At 43.3% G+C, this 26,855-nt stretch overlaps 2 protein-coding genes across 3 annotated transcripts; one reads left to right on the top strand and one right to left on the bottom strand.

Moving 5' to 3' along the window:
* Positions 1-18,086: 18,086 nt before the first annotated feature.
* LOC136500879 (uncharacterized) lies at positions 18,087-24,808 on the top strand. 2 transcript variants are annotated; one of them, XM_066496342.1, is made up of 7 exons: positions 18,087-18,287; positions 20,331-20,465; positions 20,829-20,891; positions 21,646-21,708; positions 21,844-21,915; positions 21,994-22,114; positions 24,578-24,808. In XM_066496342.1, exons 1-7 carry the CDS (start codon positions 18,174-18,176, stop codon positions 24,580-24,582), a joined length of 573 nt encoding a protein of 190 aa, XP_066352439.1. In that variant the 5' UTR covers positions 18,087-18,173; the 3' UTR covers positions 24,583-24,808. The 2 variants fall into 2 exon arrangements, with proteins under 2 accessions (XP_066352439.1, XP_066352438.1); XM_066496341.1 differs by lacking the exon at positions 24,578-24,808 and having other exon boundaries at positions 21,994-22,372.
* LOC136500878 (protein SRC2 homolog) lies at positions 24,464-25,807 on the bottom strand. Its single transcript, XM_066496340.1, has one exon. The coding sequence runs from the start codon at positions 25,716-25,718 to the stop codon at positions 24,843-24,845; it is 876 nt and encodes a 291-aa protein (XP_066352437.1). The 5' UTR covers positions 25,719-25,807; the 3' UTR covers positions 24,464-24,842.
* Between the last annotated feature and the right edge of the window lie 1,048 nt (positions 25,808-26,855).

The following is a 26,855-nucleotide window of genomic DNA, read 5'->3' as shown; positions in this document are numbered from 1 at the left end:
TGGATTAGGATCCCCAACCTACCCACCGTCTTCCTGAGTTTAGCTCAATGCTGGTAACAGTATGTTAGCAGTTAGGGAGTTCATATCTTTGGGGATGTGGGGACAATGATTGTGCAGAGGTGTTGTACCCATTGATGGTTGGGTCGTTAGCTTTTGGAAGGGTATTGCCTTCATACTTAATCTTATGTGCCTAGAAAAGGGTACAAATTATGTATAGATGCCACTTAGGTCAGTAGGTAAGTGTACTAGAATAGTACCAATTGGAAATTATAGGATTGTATGCCAATGTAGAAGAGTCTGGACCCAAGATACTCAAGAGTGGAATTATGGTGGGAGAGCATGATCCTCCATCCCCAATTAAGAAATCAAGATCTAAGTTAACATCTGCTACTCATCAAGTTGAATCAGAAGTGGATAGTCACAAGTCTAAAGAGAAATCTAGTGGGAAGAAGGATACTGGCAAGCAGGCAGTGTATTGGTCGCCCCCCCCCAAGGTCGATCCTAGCAAGAAATGTCAACCCAAGCTCATGGGTCATGCTTAGAAAGCATATAAAAGCTTTGAAGGTATGGATGATGGTGGTGGAAAAGTGGATATACTTGATATCATTGAAGACTCAAATTATGATAGTGAATCATTCACTAGAAAAATTAAGAGACTTACTAATGATGAAGATAATGGTCAATCATCTAGGCAAGGTCAGGATTGTTCTACAAAGCCTGTTTGGTTCATGAACTCGGTTGTTAATGATAATGTGGGATATCCTCCTTCTAATGGGGCTACTAAAGAGAGAGAGTGTGATGAACCTTTTCCATCTAAAGTATCTTCTCTTGTACCTCCAACTGGGATTTCCAAATCCCTTGAAGTTTATGTTCTGGATGACAATATAATCAACACACAGGAAAGTGTTGACTTAGCTGTGGAGGAACATGATCAATCCAATACACAAATGTTGGAGCAACAAATGATGGAGCTTCCAAGGGCTGATTCTCATGGTGGGTTGGATCTAGTGGTGGAATCCCAAGTGATAATGCCGCAAGTAATGGAGTCTCAAGGAAGCCTACCTGACTCGGTAGGGGACAAGAAGGTGGCTGATCTCCCTCCAGAGAGACAAAGGAGTGATCGGCTGAAGAAGGACATTGTTGTATCCACCATGGAGAAGAACAAGAGGATGGCAAAAAAGAGAAACTTGGAAGGTAACTCCATAAACTCTAACACATTCATTGTTTTACCTATTGAAGAAATTGTTGATATTTGTAGGATCTCTGGTTAGCCTAGAGGGGGTGAATAGGCCTATTAAAACAAAACTCAAGCAGATGTCAAATTTCACTCGCAGCATTACTGCTCTGGCCTCACGAATATGCTGGACAGCGGCACTGTCGGGATATAACAACGGCACTAGCGTACCTGCAGACAACTTTAAGTCATAGTTCAAAATTAGTGAATAGAAACTTAGATCAGTGAACTTCCTTAGCTTCCTATAGATATGAGGTTTATAGATCGAGAGCTAAAAGTGGTAGGAACTCCACACACAAGTAGATCGGCCACAAATCCTAGAATCTACCTCAACAACAATGTGAAATGCAAGTGAAGTAAATCAAGCACAAGGTGACATAATGATTTATCCCGTGGTTTAGCTCACCACCAACGCTTCGCTAAGTCCATATTGTTGAGGTTGCCACTAAGGCTAGGGCTTTGCAACCCTTCTTCGTTCTAAAGTCAAGAGAGTTACCTCTTGAGATGAGGGGTGAGTTTACTAGCTCTAAGAGATGGTTACAAACCTCCCAGGGCTGCCACACAAGTTGGCAAGCTCCACGAGCGACACTCTAGCTGGCTAGGAGCTGAGCTCCAAGAGTAACAAACACAATCGCTGGTCAAAACATAAACCAAGTTGTTGGTGTTTCAAACCGTCGACCAGTAAATTTGTGTTTGCGCATCTGGCCCGGATGGTGTGCTCGGAGGACACAAGGGTTTATACTGGTTCGGGCGAAATGTCTCTACGTCTAGTTTGAGGCTGCTCATGTTATCAGCACTTGTTTGTAGTAGGGGTTACAAATGGGCGAGAGAGGGAGAAGGTGATGAGGACATCACTTCTTCATCACAAACAAGCCAAGGAGGGGAGGAGGTCTAGCATGGGCGTCCAATTCATCTTTCTTATGATGGAGGCCCAGTCCAACTGAAGTTGGAGCCCATCTCGGGTTCCAGGATCAGACTGTCTTAAACTGGTCACCCAAGACACATCCGGACTCCGTTTTCGACGATCCACATATGGTTGGAAAGCTAATTTGATAAGGAAGCCAATTCAAGTGGTCTCACATCAAAAGCCCTTCAGAACCAATGGGAATCGTCAAAACAAGTTAGCATCTAGAATCTGCCAGGGTGCTGTGACACCGTCTTTTGGTCCGTTGGACTATGTATCGTGTTTGGGCCCATTAGGGGGCGCGTCCAGGGGGTGACGCCCAAGACTCTATAGATAGCAGCCATCGCTCTCCTTAGGGTTTGGGTTTTGTTTAGTTCTTGATTTTCTTGTGAAACAAACATCGTTTTACTGCAACTGTGCCGCCAAGGCTGCTTACTGTGAACCAGGGCCCCAGTTCTTGATCTTGTTCTCTTGTGGCGATTAGTCCTTTCGAATAAAGACTTGAACTCCTTGTTATCATAAGCCTCATATTTATTTGCAATTTTAGATTGTGTTCATCCTATTCTTGCTTGTGTTCTCGATTCGCTTGCAGGAAAGCCTTCTCGGCGAGGTCAATCACGTTCACATAGTTGATAACCAATGGAGCAGTGGTGTAACAGTTGCGGGGGTCCGAATCAGTCTTGGTTCGAAGCCTAGATCGTGAACATCGAGTCTCCACCAATCAACGCTGTCATACCTTTCGGAAGATTGGGCCTAGTCTACATCAAGTGATACCAGAGACATTATTGCCCGTTAGATATAATTTTATTTTTCCCTTTAGATTGTTACTATTTTTGCATTACCTATAGTCCACAAAAAGCCAAAAAATATATACCGCCACATATTCCTTGTCCTATAGCCTCGTTGTGCCATGCAATTTTGTCTCTATGTCACGTGGTTGAGTTTGTGCCCTAGGTCAAGCTCTGGTTGCTGATTTTAGATCATTTTTTAGTCCAGTTTATGTTTTTTCCTTTGTTTTTTATCATAATCTATAAACACCTTCAAGTCTTGCTATGTTTCCTTTATATCCATCAAACCCTAGTCCACACCATCTAATTTGTTATACTTGTCTTCACTGTTTTCATCAAATCCTTGCTGCCGTGACCAATTTTGCGCGTATTGTTCTCGTTTTGTCCTCTAATTCGGAGTCAGTTCATAAAACTGGTCTAGTTTTCGCATACTAACTTGGATTTCGATGTTCCATATATCAAAATTGATCAGAAAATTTTTTTGGATCCGTCCATCCCTCGCTTTGTCAGGGTCAAAGATTTTTATTTTGGTCAAAAACTGGTCACAAGATCCTCTTTTCGTGGTCACAAGCTTTTTGTCGATTTTGAGCACGTCTTCTAAATTTTCCACAGGCCACGTCTTTCACTTGTTTAAGCTCATATTTTCTGTGGTTACTTCTTTTGTGCTCCTAAGTGAAGAAAAAATATCAAAAAAATAAAAATAAAAAGTCAAAGAATCCCAAAAAACAACGACAGCCCAAAAATATAGAAAAAAGAGGGGCAAAAGTGAAATAATATCTAGATGAGCACATATAGAGCGCCATTTGAGCTGTATTTGCATGTACTGATTTCTGCCTTGTTCTTAATCATATTCCTGATGTTCATATCACTTGATACATCTGGTACTTGAAACGTGAGTAGGTCAGCAACTAAGACAAGTACTTGGGATACTTATTCAACTTTGCTATTCAATTGCGAATTTTGCTATTTCTTGCTACTATATTGTGCCTGTCCAAGCTCCACTTTCTTCTAACCAAGTATAGATTCGCCTTGCAACTGTTACACTCAAGCTACAACGGTATCACAGTCACCGACCGATTGCATTGCCTGTTGCTTTGGTAAGAACACTTATAAGACCGTGGTAAGACGCTTGAGAGTTAAGTGCCTTATTTTTTCTTGTCCACAACCTAAGTAGTTGGTTGGGATAATACTATTTGTGTTGTCTTCTTCTTTCTACTAACCATGTTAGAAAAAGCGGAAGGCAGTGGCAAAGGAAACAGGGACACACCTATAGATTTTAATGACTGTGTTTCTAAGAATGAGCTTCATGCCGTTCTTGATGATAAGTTCAATGAGATCCTTCAATAAATCACCAACTTGGCCAAGAGGATTGAAGATGTTGAACAACGACATCCTGAACCACGTCATGAAGATGATGATGATCTCTCTAAGGAGGAGGATGGCGACTCGGAGGCTGAAGCTGAAGCTCAACGACGTGCTGAGGATGCACGTAACCATAATCGGTTGAACTTTAACTGACGCGGTATGGGTGGTAATAACCAAGGTTATAATGATCCTTTCTCTAAAACCAAGTTTAAGATACCTCATTTTTCTAGTTTTGCTGATTCTAAAGCATGTTTAGATTGGGAGATGGTTGTAGATAAAAAATTTAGCTCCCATCAAGTCCCTGAAGAATATAGAGTTAGACTTGCTACTAGTGAGTTTACTAGTTTTGCTCTTTTATGGTGGAATGATATTTGCAATAATGTTAATGTTAATGCTAATGCTCAAATACCTCAAACCTAGACTGTACTTAAATGACGAATTAAATCGAGATTTGTTCCTCCATACTATCAACGTGATCTACGATTAAAACTGCAACGTTTAAATCAAGGTAGTAAGACTATTGAGGAATATTATCAAGAGCTTTTAATTGGTCTAGCATGTAGTAACATACAAGAGGATGAAATGGATAAGTGTTCTAGATTTTTTGGAGGTTTGCGTCGTGAAATACAGGATGTTCTTGACTATAAAGAATGGACTAGATTTTCCTAGTTATATCATTATGCTCTTAAAGCTGAAAGGGAAGTACAGGGACGACAACCTAGGCGTTCCATGAATCCGTCCACTCCTTCACGCCCAACCGAGGTGAGTAAATTTTCTGATGTGCAGACACCACCAGCGCCTGTAAAGAAGAGTTCTTCTATCACACCTTCTTCTAGTAGATCTGCTACACCTTCCTCTAGTAGCTCTTCTAAAATTGTTTGCCATCATTGCAAGGGCATGGGACATATTGCTAAAGAATGCCCTAGCAAACGCGTATATATTGCTACTGATAATGGTGGGTATGCTAGCGCTAGAGATGAAGAGAATGAATTTGCACTTACAATTGATCTTTATAAAGATAAATTTGCGGATAGTGCTGAAGATCCTGATGAGGTAATTGATAGTGTGACATGCACTACAAACTACAAATCAATCCTTGTTCAGCGTGTTTTGAGTACACAAGTTGAGCCAGTAGACAAGCTACAACGCCACAATTTATTTCAAATATTCCTTATTGTCAATAATTTCCGTGTTCGTGCTATAATTGATGGAGGGAGCAGCAATAACTTGGTAAGTTCTGAGCTCGTCAAAACCCTTGGTTTATCTACACGTGTTCTTCCACATTCATACCATGTTCAGTGGTTCAACAATAGTGGTAAGGCAAAGGTAACACAATCTGCTCGTGTGCATTTTTCTATCGGATCATACCATGATTATGCTGATTTTGATGTCATACCTATGCAAGCTTATTCACTTTTGTTAGGCTGTCCTTGGCAATATGATAATAATGTTCTACATCATGGTAGGCAAAATAGATATACTTTTATATTTAAGGGAAAAACCATTACTTTACTTCCTTTAACTCCTATTGAAATTGTGCAATATGAAAAGGAACTTGCTAAAAAGAAAAAGAAAGGCCATGATAAAGACTTTAGCAAACCAACAAATGAACCATCAAGTAACATGAAAGAAGTTTTATTTGCTCTTAAACCTGTTCTTGCTGATCATGATGAACCTTGTTATGCTTTAATTTATACATTGCCTATATGTCCACTTGGTCCTGCTTCTAGTGCTATGCCTCTTGTTGGTACTAACCTTTTGTAGGAGGAGGATGAATTCCCAGCTGGGAAGCCACCATGGCAGCTACCTTTGTGAAGGATTGGGTGCCAAGATGAATGTCTTCTTCTGGAGCCATCATTGCTGTCATCCAATAGAGGAGACGATTTACTTCAGTCGAGGATGACTTCAATTCAAGAAAGAGAGGATGATAAGGACATTACTTCTTCATCACATACAAGCCAAGGAGGGGAGGAGGTCCAGCATGGGCGTCCAATTCATCTTTCTCATGGTGCAGGCCCAATCCAACTGAAGTTGGAGCCTATCTCGGGTTTCAGGACCAGTCTGCCTTAAACTGGTCACCCAAGACACATCCAGACTCCGTTTTCGACGATCCACATATGGTTGGAAAGATAATTTGATAAGGAAGTCAATACAAGTGGTCTCACGTCAAAATCCCTTCGGAATCAATGGGAATCATCGAAACAAGTCAGCATCCAGAATCTGCCAGGGTGCTGCGACATCGTCTTTTGGTCCGTTGAACCATGTATCGTGTTTGGGCTCATTAGGGGGTGCGTCCAGGGGGGTGACGCCCAAGACTCTATAAATAGCAGCCATCGCTCTCCTTAGGGTTTGGGTTTTATTTAGTTCTTGATTTCCTTGTGAAACAGACATCGTTTTGATGCAACTGTGCTGCCAAGGTTGCTTATTGTGAACCAGGGCCCTAGTTTTTGATCTTGTTCACCTATGGCGATTAGTCCTTTCGAATAAAGACTTGAACTCCTTCTTATTATCATAAGCCTCATATTTATTTGCAATTTTAGATTGTGTTTATCCTATTCTTGCTTGTGTTCTCGATTCGCTTGCAAGAAAGCCTTCTCGGTGAGGTCAATCGTGTTCGCGTGGTTGATAATCAACGAAGCAGTGGTGTAACAATTGCGGGGGTCCAAATCAGTCTTGGTTCGAATCCTAGATCATGAACGTCGAGTCTCCACCAATCGATGCTATCATACCTTTCGGAAGATCGGGCCTAGTCTACATCAGAATGTCCCAAGTCTCTGATGGAAGGATCGAATGGAGTTGAGTCTAGTTGAACTTAGTTCCTTTCAGTGTTGAGCCATCCCACCATGGGGCGTCCTGCTTCCCCTTTTATAGTTGAAGGGGAAGGCATAGGTTACACTAGAGAGAGAGAGAGAGAGAAAAGTGAGGAGGAAGAAGGCCTCTAGGGTCACGGCGCCCTTCATCTCCTTTACACGGGTCTCGTCGGTCCTGTAGATGACGATGAGGATGGCTCCATGTTGCAACCCTATTCATCACTGGTGCTATATGTGGGTGTCGTCAGCCGGTCGTGGTGCTCCATTTTGTTCCAGCGGGTGGCATGGTTAGCTGATACCCCCGTCGAAAGTCGTGCGAGGATTTGGTAGCATAGCATCGGCACACCCGACACTGTTGGTGACATGAGTCCTCAGGTATGGGCGTATGGCCCATCATGGCCATGGGTCATGTTAAGATGCGCCTACTTCCCTTCTGAAATTAGAACTTTAACCCTGGGTTCATACTCTTAGACCTATAGTGATTGTTGGCGATATGAACCCCTATTGGGTGAGGCGAAATCCCCCTTTGAGGGGTCTAGCGAGGCAAAGTCCATGCCAGAGGGGTCTAGCAAGATGGAGCCCGTACCCTCGAGGTTAGACATGATGGATCCTGCACCCTCGGGGTCAATCGTGATAGAGACCGCACCCTCAGGGTCAGGTGACATGGATCCCGCACCCTCAGGGTCAGGCGGGACAGAGCTCGTACCTTTAGGGTCAGGCAAGACCAAAATACGCTCTTGACCATCTGGGTGAGTTAGCGTTTACGGCCATCAGCTTTCTTCTTCTAGGTATCCCTAATACTGATACCTGACACAAGTGCTCTTTAGGCTTTAGGAATCAGTGGATCTACTCTCTAATCGAGTTTGGCACCTTTTTCTCTCAATGATTGATGGGAAAATCAATGAAGAAGCTTGGGAGCTTAAGGTTACCAATGGAGGAGAGAGAGAGATGAACACTTTTCTATTCTTGGGCAAACTGAATGGTTCAAAGAGAGAAGTGAGACATTAGAGAGGAAGGGGAAACATATAAATACCCCCTTGTCCCCAACGATCACTTAAGTCACGGTAGTGCCATGGCTCAAGTGCGGCAGTGTCGCTCAGCGGTAGTGCCTCTCTCTAGATGCGGCACTGCTACACAAAGCAAGACAGCAAGGGGCACCTCCGTTTCGTATAACATCTTCGAAATCTACTCAAATTCAAAATATAAAAGAATTTAAACCTCCTTTGAGTTTGAAGTCATCGATATTTGTAATTGGGGGCACCTCCATTTTGTATAGCATCTTCGATTATATATTCCCTGCTTGTCATCTCGATAAATCTTGTGTGGTCATTATCACCAAAACCCTCAATTAAGGCTTGATTGCACTTTCAATCTTCCTCTTTTTGGTGATTGATGACAACCCAATTAGAGCTTACAAAAGATATAAAATACAACTGAGATTTTCGAGCCATGGATGTAGAGCCTCCCCTAAATGTGTGAATGGAGAACTAAATTCTTGAATTGGCATTAGAAGCCAAGATTCATATTTTAGTAAAAGTGATGGGGCTCCCCCTACATCTATGCTCCTATGGGGTGCTACAAACTATGATAGATAAATAATCGTGATGCAAATGATAGTTTATGCACAACAAGATAGCTATGTCGGCTGGGTGCGGCACTACCGCTCCATAACCGTAGCACTACTACAGAGCGGCACTATCTGGCCTGGGTGCGGTACTACCGTACTTGCTGTAATAGCACAGATGAAATCAAGCACCACATGATATATATGACAAGCTACAACATAGATTGATACATGTCCATATCCCATACACATAGAGTACTTAGGTAGCATTATTATATAAATAGAGTTCAGAGCGACTCTCAAACTCTTACCTAAAAAATACTACTCTCAACGGATAGAACATGAAGCTCCTGCTGCAGCAACCTCTCCATGGCGGTGAAAAGTTATTGACCCCTCTAATTTTCTCCCTCTTTGGCATAAAGCACCAAAAAGAGAAGAAAAGAAGAAAGACTCATGAACTCACTCCTTATCTTCTTGGATACCCTCCCAATCGACATCATCTCCACCAGCAGCCCTACTACCACCGATAGCAACACCAAGATTGCCATCATCATCGTCGTCGTTGTCATCGTCGTCGAAGGAGGACACCACCGCCCTCCCTTGGCGATGGGTGGTCAAAGTGTGGTGCTAGCATCTGGTGCTCCTCCTCAAGGATTGCAAGGTCGATGCCAAAGTCGTGTGAGGGTCAAGCTCCGGCTGCTCTTGCTGCTCATCCTCCTCATCACCCTCTGAATCCATGTCGGAGAGGCTAAGGAGGTCATCAAACCTTGGTGGTGACTCAACTAGAGGAAGGGGTGGTAGCCCTGCTCGCTCTCTAGCCTCTCGGTTGACCTCATAGTTCTACAACCGGTCCTCATATGTGGTCCTTACTACATAGGTGCAAGTAGTGAAAATGGCCTTGATCTATTTCCCAAACTTCTCCATCTTCTTACCTTTGCGGGACCTAGAGCGGGAGGATTCAGGCACATCCTCAACTGAAGGAAAGCATCTCACAGCCTTGCTAGCACCTAAGGCTTAGGTCTTCTCAATCTTATAGACGGTGTGGAGACCATCCTTATCAAACTTGTAGCCAGTGACTCTTTCAATCATGAACATGAGATAGGGAGCATAGAGAAGCCCCTTTCTCCCATCATCCATGGCAATCCTCAGCTCACGCCATAGGAAACGAGGGATATTGAACCTATCACCTCTAGGAGAAAACCTAGCAAGCATATTCCTCACATAGCCATTAATATCTGAAGCTGTTCCATCCTTGGGATTTATAGTGTGCCTAATTAGGTTGTTCAAGATGTAGTAGTAGTTTTGTAAGACACTAACTTTGCCATCTGCGCTTCTCCTGTCAATCCACATGTAGGCAATGTCTCTAATCTCTACCCTAGGCTCATCATGGATATAAGTGAAGCCTCACTCCTCCTCACCAAATCCAAGGATCCGATTAAAAGTCACAAAGTCAACACTGTAGTGTCGTCTCTCAGTCATCTAGTGTATCTCATCGGTATAGATGCCATAGAAGAAGGTAGCATGGAATTGGGCTAGCACTTCCTCATTCTAATTATACCTAAAACTCATGAGATCAGAGAGGCCAAAGATCTCATAAGCCCTGATTACTCTGTTGAATTTAGGCTCATTCTTCTTTATTTCCTCCTAGTCAACATACTACATCTTGACAATCTTCAACTTCTTAGAGCTAAAGATCATAGAGGCATAAAAGTTGGAATGAAACTCATTCCAAAATCTATAGTCCACCCTTAAATCCTTTGGCTGTTCATAGGGATTGTTCTCATGTGCTTCTTCTACCATCTTCTGCTTTCACGCATAATTGAGCATGGGATGAGCATGGGTGTCAACTGGACACCTCACAATCACCTCCTCAAGATACTTGGTGATATAGGCTCTATTAAACTCCTCAAGGTGAGGAGAAGTGTCTAGGCAAGCACCAGGAGGAATGGTGTGGCTAGCCCTCTCCAAGTTTTCCTCCTCCTAGATCATCTGATCCCTCCTCCCCCTATCTCTTGTAGCTCCTCTAGCTGCTACACTACTACTGCCATCAGTTGTCTTCCCACGACCATGATGAGGAGGGTCCTTGATTCATGCCTCAATCATTTTCCTCTTCCCCCTCTAGTCATCTTCACCTCTGGAGGCCATTTATGCACAATGATTGAGCAGAATAAGAAACTGCTTTAATGGCGCAACAGTCATAGGTCTTCAATCTTCTTCTCTAAAAGGGCAACGGTCATCCTTAGATGCTTCTCAGCCTTTGGGGTAGGTGGTGATGGCGCCTTCCTCTTCTTCTCCTTTGGAGGAACAACCTTGATCTGATCTGGCATAGCATGAACTCCATCGATGATGGTACAAGGGGTGATCGACTTGTATTTTGCACATGAAACATCTCCAAATTTGTTGGTCTTCACTCCAGTCAGCACCTCATGTCCCTTCAGAGGAAGGAGGTCGATCTCCTTCATCACCTTGATCAGCTTCTGGACGTCTAGACGAGGCTCTTGTTGGTGTGACTTGCCTTCAAGAAGTGGATGTGGCGGCGGCGGAGCAAGGACCGAGCGACAGATAGCTTGAGCGAAGTAAGATTGACTTGAGAAAATGAGGGTAACTTCTAGAGAAATGATAGTCAGCATAAGCACATTGGGCTTCTTGCCAAGATCAAAACCATAGGGGATGACCTCTTTGTTGGCCATGGGAACTAGAGAGGAGGAGAGCTTTGCTGCTATTGAAGAGAGAAGGCTTTGATGGGATGGCTATGAAGGTAGGCAGAGGCCCCCTTATATAGGGGGAACAACTTGTAGTAGGGGTCAAGATCTATCCATATGAGATCTCATAACAAGGAAAAACCGAATGTGTCAAAAAACTATGGGATTTTAAGGAACGATCTAGAAGACACAAGAGAGTTCACCGGGCGTGAGAGGGGCTGATAGTGGGTCAGGTGGCCCCACAAGTCATCCACTTGTGGTGATTTTTCTTGCGGCAGTTTCTAATCCCTATCTAATCCCAAAAGGTATATTTTTGTGTTACAAAACGTAAGGGGGATGGCAGATGTGTAAATCTATGGTAAAATCAGGAAATCTAACTCATCCAAATCCTCATGTGTTTTTAGGTTCTAGAAAGATCTTGAGATGGTGGACATTTACCTTGAATAACATACCTTCATGATTTTGAAGTGTTACCGCTCCATGTGACGAAGTGCTTATCACCTTGAATGGTCCTTCCCATTTGCTCCAAAGTTTTCCATGCCCGAATAATTTAACCCTGGAATTAAAAAGTAATACCTTATCTCTGGGGATGAACTCTATCTTCTTGATCCTTTTTTCATGCCATCTTTCCATTCTCTCCTTGTAAATCTTGGAGTTGTGATATGATTTTTCACGTCATTCATTAAGTTTAGAGAGTTGCATCTTTCTCTTGGTTCCTACGGCTTTGAAGTCTATGTTCCATCGCTTGATGGCCCAGTAAGCCTTAAATTCTAGCTCAATAGGTAGATGACAGGTCTTCCCATAAACCAGTTGATATGGTGACATTTCAAGTGGTATTTTATAGGCCATTCTATAAGCCCATAATGCATCGGGTAGTTGATCTTTCCATGCAGTCCCCATCTCATTGACCGTCTTTTGCATAATGTTCTTGATTTATTTATTTGATATTTCTCCTTGGCCACTTGTCTGAGGGTGATATGGAGTAATGACATTGTGACGGATCCCATGCTTTGACAAATAATTATGAAAGTTCTTGTCAGTGAAGTGAGTGCCTCCATCACTAACCATCATCCTTAGAACTCCAAATCTTGGAAATATCATCTCTTCAAACATCTTCTTGGAGTTCTTTGCATCAGCAGCCTTGCATGGCATGGCTTCAACCCACTTGGAGACATAGTCAACTGCCACCAAGATGTATTCATAGTTCTTTGATTTTGGAAACGGTCCCATATAGTTGATTCCCCAGACATCGAAGAGCTCGATCTGGAGGTTGTTGGTGAGTGGCATGGCATCTCTTGAATTGATATTCCTATGCCTCTAACATGATCCACACCTTCTGATGAAGTCTTTCATGTCTTCATACATGGTTGGTCAAAAAATCCACTTTGCCAGATCTTTGAATGAGTGCGGAATGCACCATAATGTCCTCCATATGGTGATGAGTGGCACCGTTCGATGATTTTGATGCCTTCTTCCACCGGTACACATCTTCTGAGTAGGCCGTCAGAGCAGACTCTAAAGAGATATGGTTCATCCCATATGTGGAGACGACTTTCGTAGATAAGCTTCTTTTTATTCTCCCCTGGTGGCACATAACCTGTAACCATAAAGTTAACAATATTTGCCTACCAGGGGTTAGATTTTGTGACCTTGAAGAGCATGTCATCCCACAGCGAATCATTGATGGGTAGTTTCTGCGAATTCTCAAACTGCATTATGGATAAGTGATCGGCAACAGAATTTTCTACTCCCTTTTTATCTTTTATTTCTAAATCAAATTCTTGGAGTAACAAAATCCATCTTCTCAATTGAGGCTTAGCATCTTTCTTAGTGAGCAGATATTTTAAAGCAGCATAATCCGTATAAACAATCAACTTAGCTCCTATTAAGTAAGATCTAAACTTATCAATGGCAAAAACAACAGCCAGGAGTTCCTTTTTAGTTGTTGCATAATTAAGTTGAGGTCCTATCAAAGTTTTGCTAGCATAAGCAATTGCATGATGCTTTTTATCTTTAGTTTGTTCTAAAACTGCCCCCACAGCATAATCACAATCATCACACATAATTTTAAAAGGTAGCGACCAATCAGGGGGTTGAATGATTGGTGCAGAGATGAGTGCTTTCTTAAGAATGTTAAAAGATTTCAAACATGCATCATCAAATTCAAAGGGAACATTCTTAGCCAAAAGATTTGTAAGTGGTCTAGCAATATGTAAAAAATCTTTTATAGAGCGGCGATAAAAACCAGCATGACCAAGGAAACTACGGATCCCTCTGATATTTACGGGAGGAGATAACTGTTTAATTACTTTAATTTTAGCTCTATCTACCTCTATCCCTCGTTCGGACATCAAGTGTCCAAGCACTATGCCTTCTCTAACCATAAAATGACATTTTTTTCTAATTAAGGACTAAATGTTTTTCTTCACATCTTTGCAAAACCTTGTCTAAGTTTTCAAGACAATTATCAAAAGTTTTTCCATAAACAAAAAAATTATCCATGAAAACTTCCATGATTTCTTCAATTATATAAGAAAATATAGACATCATGCATCTTTGGAAAGAAGCTAGAGCATTACATGATCCAAAAGACATTCTATGATAAGCATAAATTTCAAATGGACATGTAAATGTGGTTTTACTTTGGTCATCTGGATGGATCGGTATCTGGTGATAACCCAAATACCCATCAAGGAAATAGAAGAAAGAGTGATTCGTCAGTCACTCTAACATTTCATCAATGAAGGGCAATGGAAAATGATCTTTCTTTGTTGCCTTGTTAAGTTTTTGGTAGTTAATACACATTCACCATCCAGTGACTGTTCTTTAGGGGATTAATTCATTCTTTTTATTTTTAACAACAGTCATGCCTCCCTTTTTAGGCACAACTTGAACAGGGCTAACCCACTCACTATGCGACACAGGATAGATAATCCCGGTGTGCAAGAATTTCAAGACCTCTTTCTTAACAACCTCTCTCATCGCATTATTAAGCCTACACTGGGGCCCCCCTAGAATGTACAGAGTTAGGATCTATAGGGATACGATGGGTGCAAAGAGTATGGCTAATTCCCTTAAGGTCTTGGAGTGAGTAACCAAAGGCAGAACGATGCCTTTCTAAGACAGTTAGCAGGCGTAGGGATTCTTCCTGAAAAAGTTTATCACTTATTATCATAAGAAAATCTTGATCATTATTAAGAAAAACATATCTAAGACCAGAAGGCAGGGGTTTAAGCTCAATGGTGGGCTTAGCTGGTTCTAGCAATTCATCAAGAGGTTTAGACTTTGTAGAATTTTTCTCTTCTTCCTCGATGAAGAACTGAGCATCATCCTCAAGGTTGGGTTCAATCAAATAATCAAGAGATGCGACCTTAACCTCTTCCATTGGGTCTTCTTCGAGAATTGGCTCACTCTCAGCATTTAGAGAATGAGTAATAGGTATAGAAAGCTTAAAGTTTTTCTCAAGTCTTATATTTAACTTCCCCGTTTGTCCTTCTTGGATAAGTCTTTCAATTGGTTGTCCTATTAATAGGTCAAACTCTATAATATCAAAGATATAGAAGTTCCGATGAACCTTGGTTCCTTTTACTTGGATAGGGAGGACATACAAAATTCCTAAATTTGGGAGAATGTGTCTTGAAAGACTTTTTAACAACTTTGTTGTTGGGGTCAATGGCATGTGTTTTAATAAATCATGAGTAAAAGATGCAGACATGATATTAACACCCACAACATGATTGTAAAAAGCATCAAAATGAGCTTTATTAATTTGGCAATGAATGGATATAGAAGGTGAATCTAAATGAATCACATCAGAGGAAAGCTCTAATTCTTCTAACCATTCATTGCTTATAATAGACACTAGCTCTTTCGTAGTATTTTTAAGGAAAACTTTCTTAGAAGGGTCTAAAGGTTCCTCATGAAATGATGATTTCCTAGACTTCTGGGGTCTCCTTATGGTATGGTAATTTGAGGTATTTCCATATTCATCAAAAAGTTCATCCTCAAATTCAAGCATGAAATCCAAAATTGAAGTTTTCTCCTTTTTCGGTGGTTCAGGATTTGGGATAGCTAAAGTTGATGATGGGTCTAGTAAAAATTCGAGTTCAGCTATCTAGGATTCTTCCTCTAATGGCTTCTCTTCTACTTCTTTGGGGATGTTCTCTAAGATTTTCGTAAGAATGCTTCTTCCCATATTGGCGAAAATATGCAAGAACGAGCCTCCTGAGGCCGTATTAAGAAGCTTTGAGGTTTTCCTATCAAAACCCATATAGAAGTGTTGAAGAAGAATAGGGTCTTCAATGGCAAGGTCAGGGCTAGTATTAATAAGAGTATTAAAGCGTTCCCAAACTATACCTAGAGATTTTTTTCTTTTGTTTAAATTATAGAATCTCTGAACAAAGTCTGACTACCCTAGAGATGGGAAAGAATTGCAAGCAAAAGCTAGAACACAGGACTTTCCAATCTCCTTGTCTACTCTCTATGGTGAGATTATACCAATGTTTAGTTTTTCCTATTAGAGAGAAAGGAAAAAGCTTCCATCAATGTGCAAGCATGCATAGCTCTACTCAAACTCATTTAGGTGGAAATAGGGATTTTCATCATCTTCACCTGAAAAGGGTTGGTCCTGAACCATGTTAATTAAACACGGGCGTAGCTCATAGCCAGGTGTTAGAATAAGCTTTGAAGACTCTTTTGGCTGTAGGCTTGCGCTCGTGGGTGCACCATATTGGTAGATAGGGGTGGATTCTAGATCCATGATAAAAAGAAAAAGAATAAAAGAATAATGATACAAGGATAAGCTAGATTCGAAGTTAACTTAGCAACCGTTTCCTCAACAATGGTGCCAAAAATTCTTGTTGGTATAAATTATATCCACATAGAATAATCTGCAAGCGCACGGATATTATATCGATGTAGCACTTTACCGGGAGAACCCAGTTTTATATCGAACTCGAGGAAACATGTGTGAGAATAACCAAATCTATCTTATCCCAACTTCACAATCAAGGCTAGATAATAGGAGTGTAGAGGAGACTGCTAAGGTCTTCTAGTTCTAACTTTGGTAAGCTTTGTCTTCTATAGTTCAATTCTAGGGATATTACTAGACAAAACACAGGCAGAGTATGTTTCCTATAGCAACAAAAACCTGCTAGGCCTACTAACGGGAGGTGGACTACAGAGGATTTAACAAGGATATAAGAGTCACCCTCGCACGCTACCACCAATCTAGAAAATAGGGTACATCCACGAGTAACCGAGTCTAAGCACCACGCTTACACTACGAATACTACTTTAACCCAGGATCTATAAGAATTAAAGTACTCAAAAGAGAGTTGTAAACCTGAAGAACAATATGAACAAGATGCTTACTTGAATTAGAAGTCAATTACTAGAGAAATCTAAGAAGCAAGCTCAAGAAGAACTTGATTCCGCTAGGGTACAAGCCATAGAGAGAGCATCGATAGGCCAGGACTCCTCCAAACTCTTCCCTCTCACTCTATCTCACTATCTCTAATACAAGACTAGATCCTATTGAGGACTAATCTTCTCTTGATTGATAGCTCTGATCCTGGTGAATATATGAATTAGGGTTTCTAGCTTCTTAGCTCTCAGGATCAAATGAGGCCTCTGCCCTAGGGGTACAAGTTGATATATATAGGCCGAAGCGTCAATCCTAAGCCCTCAAATCAAATCGACTTGAATAAATGATGGAGATGTAATCCTTAAGGTGGTGGAGAACCGACATAGCAACGGGAGGTTGATATAGGGGCCCATAGGTTGGGCGGCCTCTAGGTGGGGCCGCCCGGCCCCACATGTCAGTGACATGTGTCCTGCTTCGGTGGAGAGTCTCCTAGAGTCTTTTAGAGTCTTCCCACTTCGATTAAGCGGCGGAATTCTGTAATTTCCTTTGATGAATAGGTCCTCCTTGGCGAATTTCTGTTTAAATCCTGCTGGAAAGACAAATTCACCAAAACTCATGGAATTTATCGGTTTAAACCCCTAAGTCTATATTGGTGATCCATTTTAGTCATTTATACAAGTTATATTGATGGTTTATGATAAATGTTAACTATCGTCAACAGCTAGGTAACCTTGGCGGTAGTTATCTTGTAATGATCTTCGGATCACTCTAGCTTTTCTGTCTTCTTGATACAATCTTCAAACTCTGTATTTCTATTGAAATATCATTGGGAATGGGGAAGGTTCCTCGCGTTAAAAAAACTTGGAGCTCACGTGTCCGTGTGCTACCCGGTTTCGATACGAAAAACCGCTTTCACGTGTCCTTGTCCGGTACGAAATCCCCAGAGCTTACGCGTCCACGTCCTGAGGGTTCAATCCAAGATGATGTAATTAAAGTGAAAAAATGTCTTAATGAATTTGAAAATAGTTTAGGGTTCCTAACATAAAATCATTTATTAGTATTTTATTACTTTTTTGCGTGTTGGCGTGGATAAAAACTTGTGGCCCTGGTGCAACGCACCGGTATATCTAGTAATTATAGTATCAGGTTAACTAGGGCGTGGATAAAAACATTTGCATTCTTTTGTATGAGTATAATAATATAATATACGGCTGCAGAGTATATGTTTGCATTGTCTTTTGTCGGAGGCATTTATCTGGCAAATGAAAAAAAAATCCTGCGTGCGCCCACCGCCCAGCGACTTGAGGCTGTCGGCCCATATATCTGCATGGCCAGCAAAAGAGGCCCCGACTCCTGAGCGACTTGTTGGGCCCTGCAGGCCGAACTACTCCCCACAGTCCACAGAGGAGCGAACCCTAGCGTCCTTCCGCACGCCGTCGCCATGGCCGCCGCCCGCGCTGCCCTCCGCCTTCAGCGCCAGAGCCTCGCCGCCAACCCCTTTCTCTTCTCCGGCCATGGCCTGCGCTACCGCAAGCTCGAGGTCATCCTCACTACGGTAAGGTCTTCATCGATACCTTCATAATCATTCCGCCTGCGACACCTCTGTTTTGGTTTATTAACTAAGCCGCGCGCTACGCAGAGGATGGTAGACCAATTAGGTAGCCAGTGTTTTCTTCTTTCCATTTTGACCCATGGCCTATACGGTGCTACTTAGAGAAGTTGATTTCCATCTCCCGTATATTCTAATATCAATGCTGAATACCACTCCATTTAATCAGCGTGTAGAAATCTTGTTGTGCAGATACTGAGAAATAACTACAGAAATACGGAGTATCTGATTTATTGCATAAGCCATGCTTTGTGTATAAACGCTCTAGGCTATATTCACTTGGATTGGTTGGTATGAGTCAATAGGCATTTGTTTGATTTATGTAATAAGGTTATAAGATGCACATCGCTCAAAAAATAAATCTATATGGATATATAAGCATGATATTTTCCTTCTGCTTCTTTATTTCTCTCTTTGAACAATGGAAGAGAACCTCTGTTTGTATCGTGCTTTAAAGAAAACAAAAAAAAAAGGGCGTACCCAGTGCAGAGAGCTCCCGCTCTGTGCGGGGTCTGGGGAAGGGTATTAGTGGCAAGCCTTACCCTCGCCTGTGCAATGCGAGGAGACCACGACTCGAACCCGGGACCTTCCGGTCATAGGCGGTAAGACTCTACCGCTTGCACCAGGCCCGCCCTTCCGTGCTTTAAAGAAAACAATCTGTTAAAATTCTAGCCTAGTACAAATTAAAAAAAACACAATATAATCTATAAAGAAATACTAGAGCCAATACAATGTACAGAAATATAGAGTTCAGTATACAGTTATATCATATATGCATGAACATGACATGAACTCAATATCAGAATGAGAATACAGAGATCGAATAACTAATATTCATAAGTTCATTATTGAAAGAGCAAATGCTAGGTAAGTGGTCCACACTCCTTACTTTATCAAGTTAAAAAAAAAGGCGTACCCAGTGCAGAGAGCTTCCGCTCTGTGCGGGGTCTGGGGAAGGGTGTCATTGGCAAGCCTTACCCTCGCCTGTGCAATGCGAGGAGACCGTGACTCGAATTACTTTGTCAAGTTAAATCTTGATAAATAAATCTTAAGACGAGGCATCACTTGCTGTTTGTAACCAAATGAAAGTATCAGGTCAACGTGCTGTTTGGTTAGTAGAAATGTAACGCAAATGGAAATGAAATCAGATCACATCCTATATGCTGCCGTAACAGTGACAGCTTTAATTCCATTACGTTTGCGTTATCAATCGTACCACGGTACCACCAAACAGCACCTAAGTACAGTAATCAAGAGACAGAGAGCAGTAGCGCATTAGTGCCTCTGCCACGTGCTGGCCCTGTGCTACGGGTCCCCCCAGCCGTGCACATCCACAGTAGTCGAGGCTGCGCGTGGTGGGGAAAGAGGCCGCAGCACGAGGATGGAATTTGGAGGAGGATGGACGAGGCTGCCTGCAGCAGCCGGACGACGAAGGGCAGTGAGCGTCGGCACGTCTCAGGCAGGCACAGTAGGCAAAGGGTGGAGGGTTATGGCAGTGGGGAGGCGAAGGAACCAGTAGCTTCGCGAGGATTCTCGTCCGCTTGGGTTACCGGCTTAAAGGGCGAGACCCGCGCCAAACCCCGATCGAACGGCGATGTCACATGCTTGCTGGATCCAACGGTTTGTGGGTTAATGGGCGACGTGGATATTGTACCCGCCCGAGGTTCCTCCTGCTGATTCGTATTAAGAAGATACTACGGTGTGTTAGCCAAGCAGTCGCTTTGGTTCGATTGTAGCTAGATTTTCTGATCTAGTTTCAGTTGTGCTTTACTGGGATGGTTGCAACTCACTACAAAAGAAAAATCTTAGTTTGTTTTTGGGCCATTTCGTAATTTGTTTTTTAGAACTGTGCGTTTTATTTGATCAACGCTTTACAATGAGAAAATATGACCCCATTGTTAATTCCTGATTCCTCTTGTGATACATGATTAAATGTCTGGGGAAATAAATTATTTTCTGTCTTTCATTCCTTAATGTTTTATCCTGCAGACGATTGATAAGCTGGGGAAAACAGGGGATGTGGTCAAGGTGGCGCCTGGCCACTTCCGCAACCACCTCATGCCCAAGATGCTTGCTGTCCCGAACCTGGACAAATTCGCCATACTCGTCCGAGAGCAGCGCAAGGTAAGCTCTGTTCCTTATTAATCCTTTAAAATGTTACCGCAAGCATGTCTGTTAGTGTGGGTAGTTGCTGCAAACCATGAGGTTCAGTGTTTGACCAGGGAAAAAAATGTATCGCTGCCCGAATATGTATTGCACATTGAACTATGCACAGACTGTTCATGCAACATTCCCTGACACAGCTGTTTCCTATGGCAATCTGATAAGTAGCCTAATAATTTGGTGATACTTGGTACAATCCATATTGAACACATTGAAAGTATTGTGGTGCACTGGTGCCTCTACTCCATTCCTAGTTCCTACCCAAGTTTGCTACTTACAGTCCCTTTCATCTGCAACCTCACAAGGCGTTATTTTTTTAATCAGCTCTATCAACATGAAGAGGAGGTCGTGGTGAAACAAGTCACAAAGGAAGATGATGATGCCCGGGTAGGTTGTACAGCTCACAAGTTAGAAATATTGACCTGCTTTATTGATGAAAGTCCATAGTAGAAAACTTGATTGCATCAACTGTTCATTTCTGTCCAAGACCAGTTACCAGTTAGGCAGTGAACATACCTCAAGTCGATTTTTTCTGTTTTAGTCTAAGTTTGTTTTCATGCTGTCTACTGCATTAAGATACTGGGCTCTCACAGGTCTTCATTAGAGAAGTCAGCAGAGAAATGTGCCCTTTTTAAAAAAAAACATGAAAATTTGCGGGTTTCTGTTTTCTGAAAGTAATATTTTTGGAGTTGTCTTCTGTATTGAGAATAATGGCTATGATCATAGGCTCAATTTGTTTTCATTCTTGTCTAATTCATCTGATATATAAAAGACTGAACGGTTGACATGGAAATTTACTCTTGTCTCTGTACCTGCTAGTCTCTGTTTTTATCATGCTGCATAATTTATTTATTGTTTTAGAAAAATATAGCCACCACTGTTCTTCTGCTGCCTAATATAAGTTCAACAGCTTCTTTCTGGCTTTTAAAAATGCAATGTGCTTACTTCTGTGTTATATAAAAGCCCCTTTGCTTACTATAATCAACGTTTTCTTAACTGTAAGATCAAATTCTGGATAAGTTTAGATCTAAAAATTTCCGGTTCTGCTTGAAGGCTGATATTGTGTGCTTTCCCCTGCCCTATACTTCCTCTTCTTCTTTTCTGATGGTACTGATTTACTTGTCAATTACCATTTCAACAGCTACAGGAAGAAAGACTGAAGCAGTACCAAGCAGCAGCAAAGCGGTTAGATAATGCACTCTTGGTTAGTCTGCTACCACTAAAAGTGAAAAGTTTACTGCACTACTTGTTTTCATGTTTTCGTATAGTGTGCATTTGCATGTTTCATTTATTGATAAAGTTCAGCCATGGAAGTATTGATCATCTCTGATATTGGTAGGTGTTGAGGAGGTTCATCTCGACTGGAAATGAGCTGCGTACTCCTGTAACAAAAGATGAAATTGTTTCCGAGGTACCTTTGAAGCTCTAAATACCCCATGTAGCACCCCTAAATTTCACTTTTCCCCTGACTTGTCTACTTCACCTCTAGGTGGCAAGGCAACTCAACATCACCATCCATCCGGAGAATCTGCACCTGCAGTCACCTTTAGCATCGCTTGGTGAATTTGAGTTGCCCCTCCGGTTACCACAGGACATACCGCGCCCAGAAGGTAAGCTCCAATGGACTCTGAAGGTTAAGATCAGGAGAAAATAAGCGCAGAAACTGGGGAAATTTCTTTTGCTCCCACAATCTGGTGCATCATACCCAACCACTGTAGCCTTGTGGAATAGGTTTCCATTGTCTGAAAGTGGGGTACTGGTTTTTGCTGTTTGAACACCTTGCCCGTGAGGCACATGAACAACTTCATGATGACTTGTTGAGCATATGTGGTAAAACCATGGGCAATAAAGCTATCTATGTTTTCTCATATCATGTGGAATTATATTTGGTGCATATGAGCCTGTATTGTGTTTGTGTTCTAAATTATAATTCTGAATTATGGATTTGAAATGTTGTTGAATTGTGTACGTGGTTGAATCACAAAAGTTTGGATTTTTTTTTATGAAGTTGAAATGAGCCTCACAGTTGATCTTGGTCAACACTATAAAACCACAGCTGAAATTCTGGAAGCAAATCAAAATCAACACTATAAGACCACAGCTGAAATTCTGGAAGCAAATCAAAAGTAGCGCATGCATGGTTGTGCTAGCTGTTCAGATAAAGTCTCTATATATGCAGTTGCTTGCAAGTGGTAGAGTCTTACCGCCTGTGACCGGAAGGTCCCGGGTTTGAGTCGCGGTCTCCTCGCCACAGGGGAGGGTAAGGCTTGCCATTGACACCCTTCCCCCGACCCCGCACAGAGTGGGAGCACTCTGCACTGGGTACGCCCTTTTTTTATATGCAGTTGCTTGCAATTGCATTGCATCACGCCATCACCGATGATTCCATTGGTAGCGAGAGGACGGTGAGTGGATCGCTCCAGCAGCCTGTCGCTTCTTCAGCTTCTGTTTGAAGAATTAGCAGGAGCTTTGCTATGTCATATAAGAAGAGCAAGCAATACCAGTCCCCACACTCGTGGACCTTCCTGTCAAATAGATATGCTTGATTTAGATTAGGTCATTCCACACAAGGCAATTATATGCTTTTATGGGTAATTTAGGTCAAACATTACCTTTCATGTGTTTCTTTCTCACAATTTCCTGTCAAATCCCGTCTTAATTTTTCAGTTTCCACCACCACTTACATAATAGACTTATGTTCATTTTACTCAGGTCATGAACCCTGCCCCTCCTTATTTTTGGGCTTGGTTATAATATTCCATTTTACAAGATGGTACTTTTTATCATCCCAAACCATTGCCAAAATAATCTTTTGCTAGTTCTAGTCAAAGGGAGGACGTACATAGGTTGACATATGTTAGTTACATTTTAAAGTATTGTGATGACGAATATGAAAACACTAGATAGAAGAGATAGAATAGTATCCTCACTTTTGACAGATGAAATGGACCGATTTCATTCTAAAGAAAACACTTATGATTGTACAAAATATGTTGATGTTGGACTTATTTGCAAGAAAACTGAAAACAGGGAATCTTATGCGAGCATTATTGTTTTTGCATTTCATGATGTATTTAGTGTATTTATCCAACAGGCTGGCATACGTGTCTTGATGTTCTCATTAGGCAGGCAACAACAAACCTTAAATATGTTCTTTGTCTGCATGTTACTCAAATTAGGTTCATGCATAGTACTCATTCCAATCTTATTTCACAACTTTTACGTATTGGTTAGATGAGATCAAAGGTTTTATACATAAATTCTTTTGTGCGGTATAAGTGTAACTCGAAGCACAAAAGAATTATGCAGTCAACAATTGATATACAGGAGTCCAGAACCGAAGATTAGAGTCACAAACAGAAGGATTTTGGTTTCAGTGTTTTAATAAGAGAAGCGATAATGGATCGGGCTATAAACTATGGATAAATATTGTGCTTACAGATATTTACTTTTTTTTTTGCAGACCTGTCTGTGCTAGTAGTTCTATCATACGCTTAAGGGTTTGTTCGGTTGACTAGGATCCATGTCCTGAAACTATTCCCAGCTGGATTGATTGAGTAATTTGCATGTCAATTCATCAGCTGGATCGGTTCCTGCCTCCATTCCTGAATAACCGAATGGTGCCTAAGGAGGATTCTCTGTATCTCGGGTTTTCGCTTTTCGGTTGTAGGTAGATTTTTCAGGCATGTACGTAGGATCTTTTACCCACACAATAAAACGGTCAGTTCGTTTCGGCTGAAATGGCTTATAATCCATAACTAAAAATACTGCTACCTGATTTGTTGTGAAAAAAAAACATTATTTAAAGCCATAGATTATAAACCAGATACGAGCGAATAAGCCGAAACAAACATGCTGAAAAGCTATGCACCATAAGACGCACCCCCTTAAATTTGTTGAGGCCGACACCATCGTTCGTGCATCCACAACACACGAATCTCACAGCGCAATATATATCATCACCCAAATCAATAGCAGCTCAACGACAATATATATCGTTGGCGGCCATGGATTTTCTTAGCAAGGTTACGGTCTTGCGGCCTTCACTGACATCTTGTTTCTTTTCTTTTCAGACTGAAAAAAAAAAGAGATAGGCGCCCACGTACGACATGGAAAGCAAGATAGATACGGTTCAAATTGTACAATCAAACCAAGCACTCAATCGAATGGTAGGGTTGGGGATCAACAGAGCCATGGTTCAAGTTTTGATGTTTTTGTTTTCCACTGGGGTTATCTCACTTTATTTGAATGCATTTGATTTGAGCTACTCGATTTTTTGCGTGGATTCGGTTTGATACTTCGCAGTTCGCACCCGTGTGCATGTCTCTTTGCTTGCTTCTAGTAATCGTCGTCGTAGTCTCCGTCGCCGAACGTCTCCTCCTCCACCCTCTCGGCGACGCGATCCTCGAACTTGTCCTCCAGGTAGCTCGCCCCTTCCGCCAGCGCCACGCCGCCCAGCAGTCCCGCCGCGGCGCCCACGGCCAACCCCGTCCCCATCCCCATCTTGCTGCTCTTCTGGGCAGGCGGAGCAGCCGCAGGATCCCCGTACGCCGCCGCAGGAGCAGGAGCGGCGGCGGCGGCTCCGTAACCATAACCACCACCGTAGGGAGGAGCGGCGGCGGCGGCCGGGTACCCCGCGGGCGGCGCGGCGTACGGTGGCTGTCCGCCGTACGCCGGCGGCGCCGCGTAGTAGAGGTCGCGCGAGGCTGCCCCGGCGGGGTTCCCGTACGCGGGCGCCGGGTACAGGCTCGGGTCGTAGTAGCGCGGGGGCGGGGCCTCGCGGACGGCGACGCGGACCTCGAGGCGGCCCTGCGGGCGGCCCGAGGGCCGCTTCAGCCTGAGGGTGCGGGAGACCTTGGGCCCGCCGACGACGCCGCCGGCGTCGTCGAGGACGTCGCGGAGCGGGAGGCGCGCGGAACCCACCAGCGGCTTGACGACGGCCTCGGCATCGTCGCCGCCGCTGGCGGCGTGGACGACGTCGACGTGGAGGACGGCGTCGCCGAGGCGCGCGGCGGAGGCGGGTGGCACCGGGACCACGACCTTCTCGTCCCACACGGGGTCCTCGCCGTTGTCGGGGTCCACGCGGGTGGAGCACCTGGGCCCGTCGTCCACCCACAGCACGGCGTACGGCCTCAGGTCGCCGTTGCGCCAGTTGACGTTCTTCAGACCGCTCGCCGACCCCACCGTCACCTCCACCTCGTAGCGGGAGCCCATGGCGGCTGCTTTGCTTTGCCTGCCTGCGGGGGCGGGGATGGGTTGATGGGACGCTCGAGAAGGATCGCTGATGAGCGAGTGGGAAGATGCCGACGGGAGGGGAGGGTATAAATAGTGGGCGGAGGTTGAGGGGGTGGGGCTCGCCTGTCAGTTGGGGAGGTGGCGGCTGGCCTTGGGACGGATGGACGGCAGGATGGCTGCGCCCTATGGTTTTGTGTGCTAAAATAAATGGAGTAAAGAAAAGGCTGCGTGGCTGCTCATCGGTTTCTTCTTCCTTGAGCCGTTGCGTTTGAACGGATGGCTGCGTGGGCGTATGTGCGTCTGTTTCTTCTTTCTGTCCTCTCCTCCCTATCAATAGGAGTATTTTCTTAGCGGTTAAGTTTTATTAACTCTCCAATAAAAAATGACTGTACTTTGTTTACTCCGTCCATGGAACATCCCGCCTAAATGGGTCGAATTTAGATTGGGGCGAGGCACTGTAACTACTCGTGTGGGGTGTGGTCCGAGATGTAGCTGAGGGTGTTGCACCAGAAACAGTGAATCCTAAGACGGTAGCCAGATCAAGGACGCAGAGTAACCTTCGGTTAACCGTTTTGCGCGAAACAAGGACGAAAGCGAAGCGGGTTGCTACGTAGGTGGAGCCCACCCCTCGGTAGAGTGGGCTTGTGCCGTGTGCCGGGCCTAGGGTGTTACAAACGGTATTCAGAGCCAACTCTCGCGGTTTCATGGACATATGGCTCGGGAGCTCGGACAAGTTGTGCATGGACATGGGGCAAGAGAGCCGATCCTGAGCATTTGTCTTGTATGGGTAAGCTGCTTCGATAGTTCGACGAGGACGTCAAATACTTTGAGGGTGGGTGGATGTGAGACCCAGCCCATTGGGCTAAATTAGGTCGGGCCGAATTCTAGTACTGTAGTACCAAATACTGTAGCTGCGGAATACACTGTAGATGTGCAGTTTAGTACCTATCGTGAGTTTTGAGTTCGCCGAACCGGCTTAAATAGCTAGGTCAAGGACGTGTAGTAATTTTCGGTTAACCGTTTTGCGCGAAATGAGGACGGAAGCGTAAGCGGGTTGCTACGTAGGTGGGGCCCACCCCTCGGTAGAGTGGGCATGTGCCGTGTGCCGGGCCTGGG

The sequence above is a fragment of the Miscanthus floridulus genome, chromosome 13 (assembly GCF_019320115.1).
Source record: "Miscanthus floridulus cultivar M001 chromosome 13, ASM1932011v1, whole genome shotgun sequence".
Classification (NCBI taxonomy): domain Eukaryota; kingdom Viridiplantae; phylum Streptophyta; class Magnoliopsida; order Poales; family Poaceae; genus Miscanthus; species Miscanthus floridulus.
Note: the sequence above shows the minus strand (reverse complement) of the source record. Positions and strands in the feature narration are given on the sequence as shown.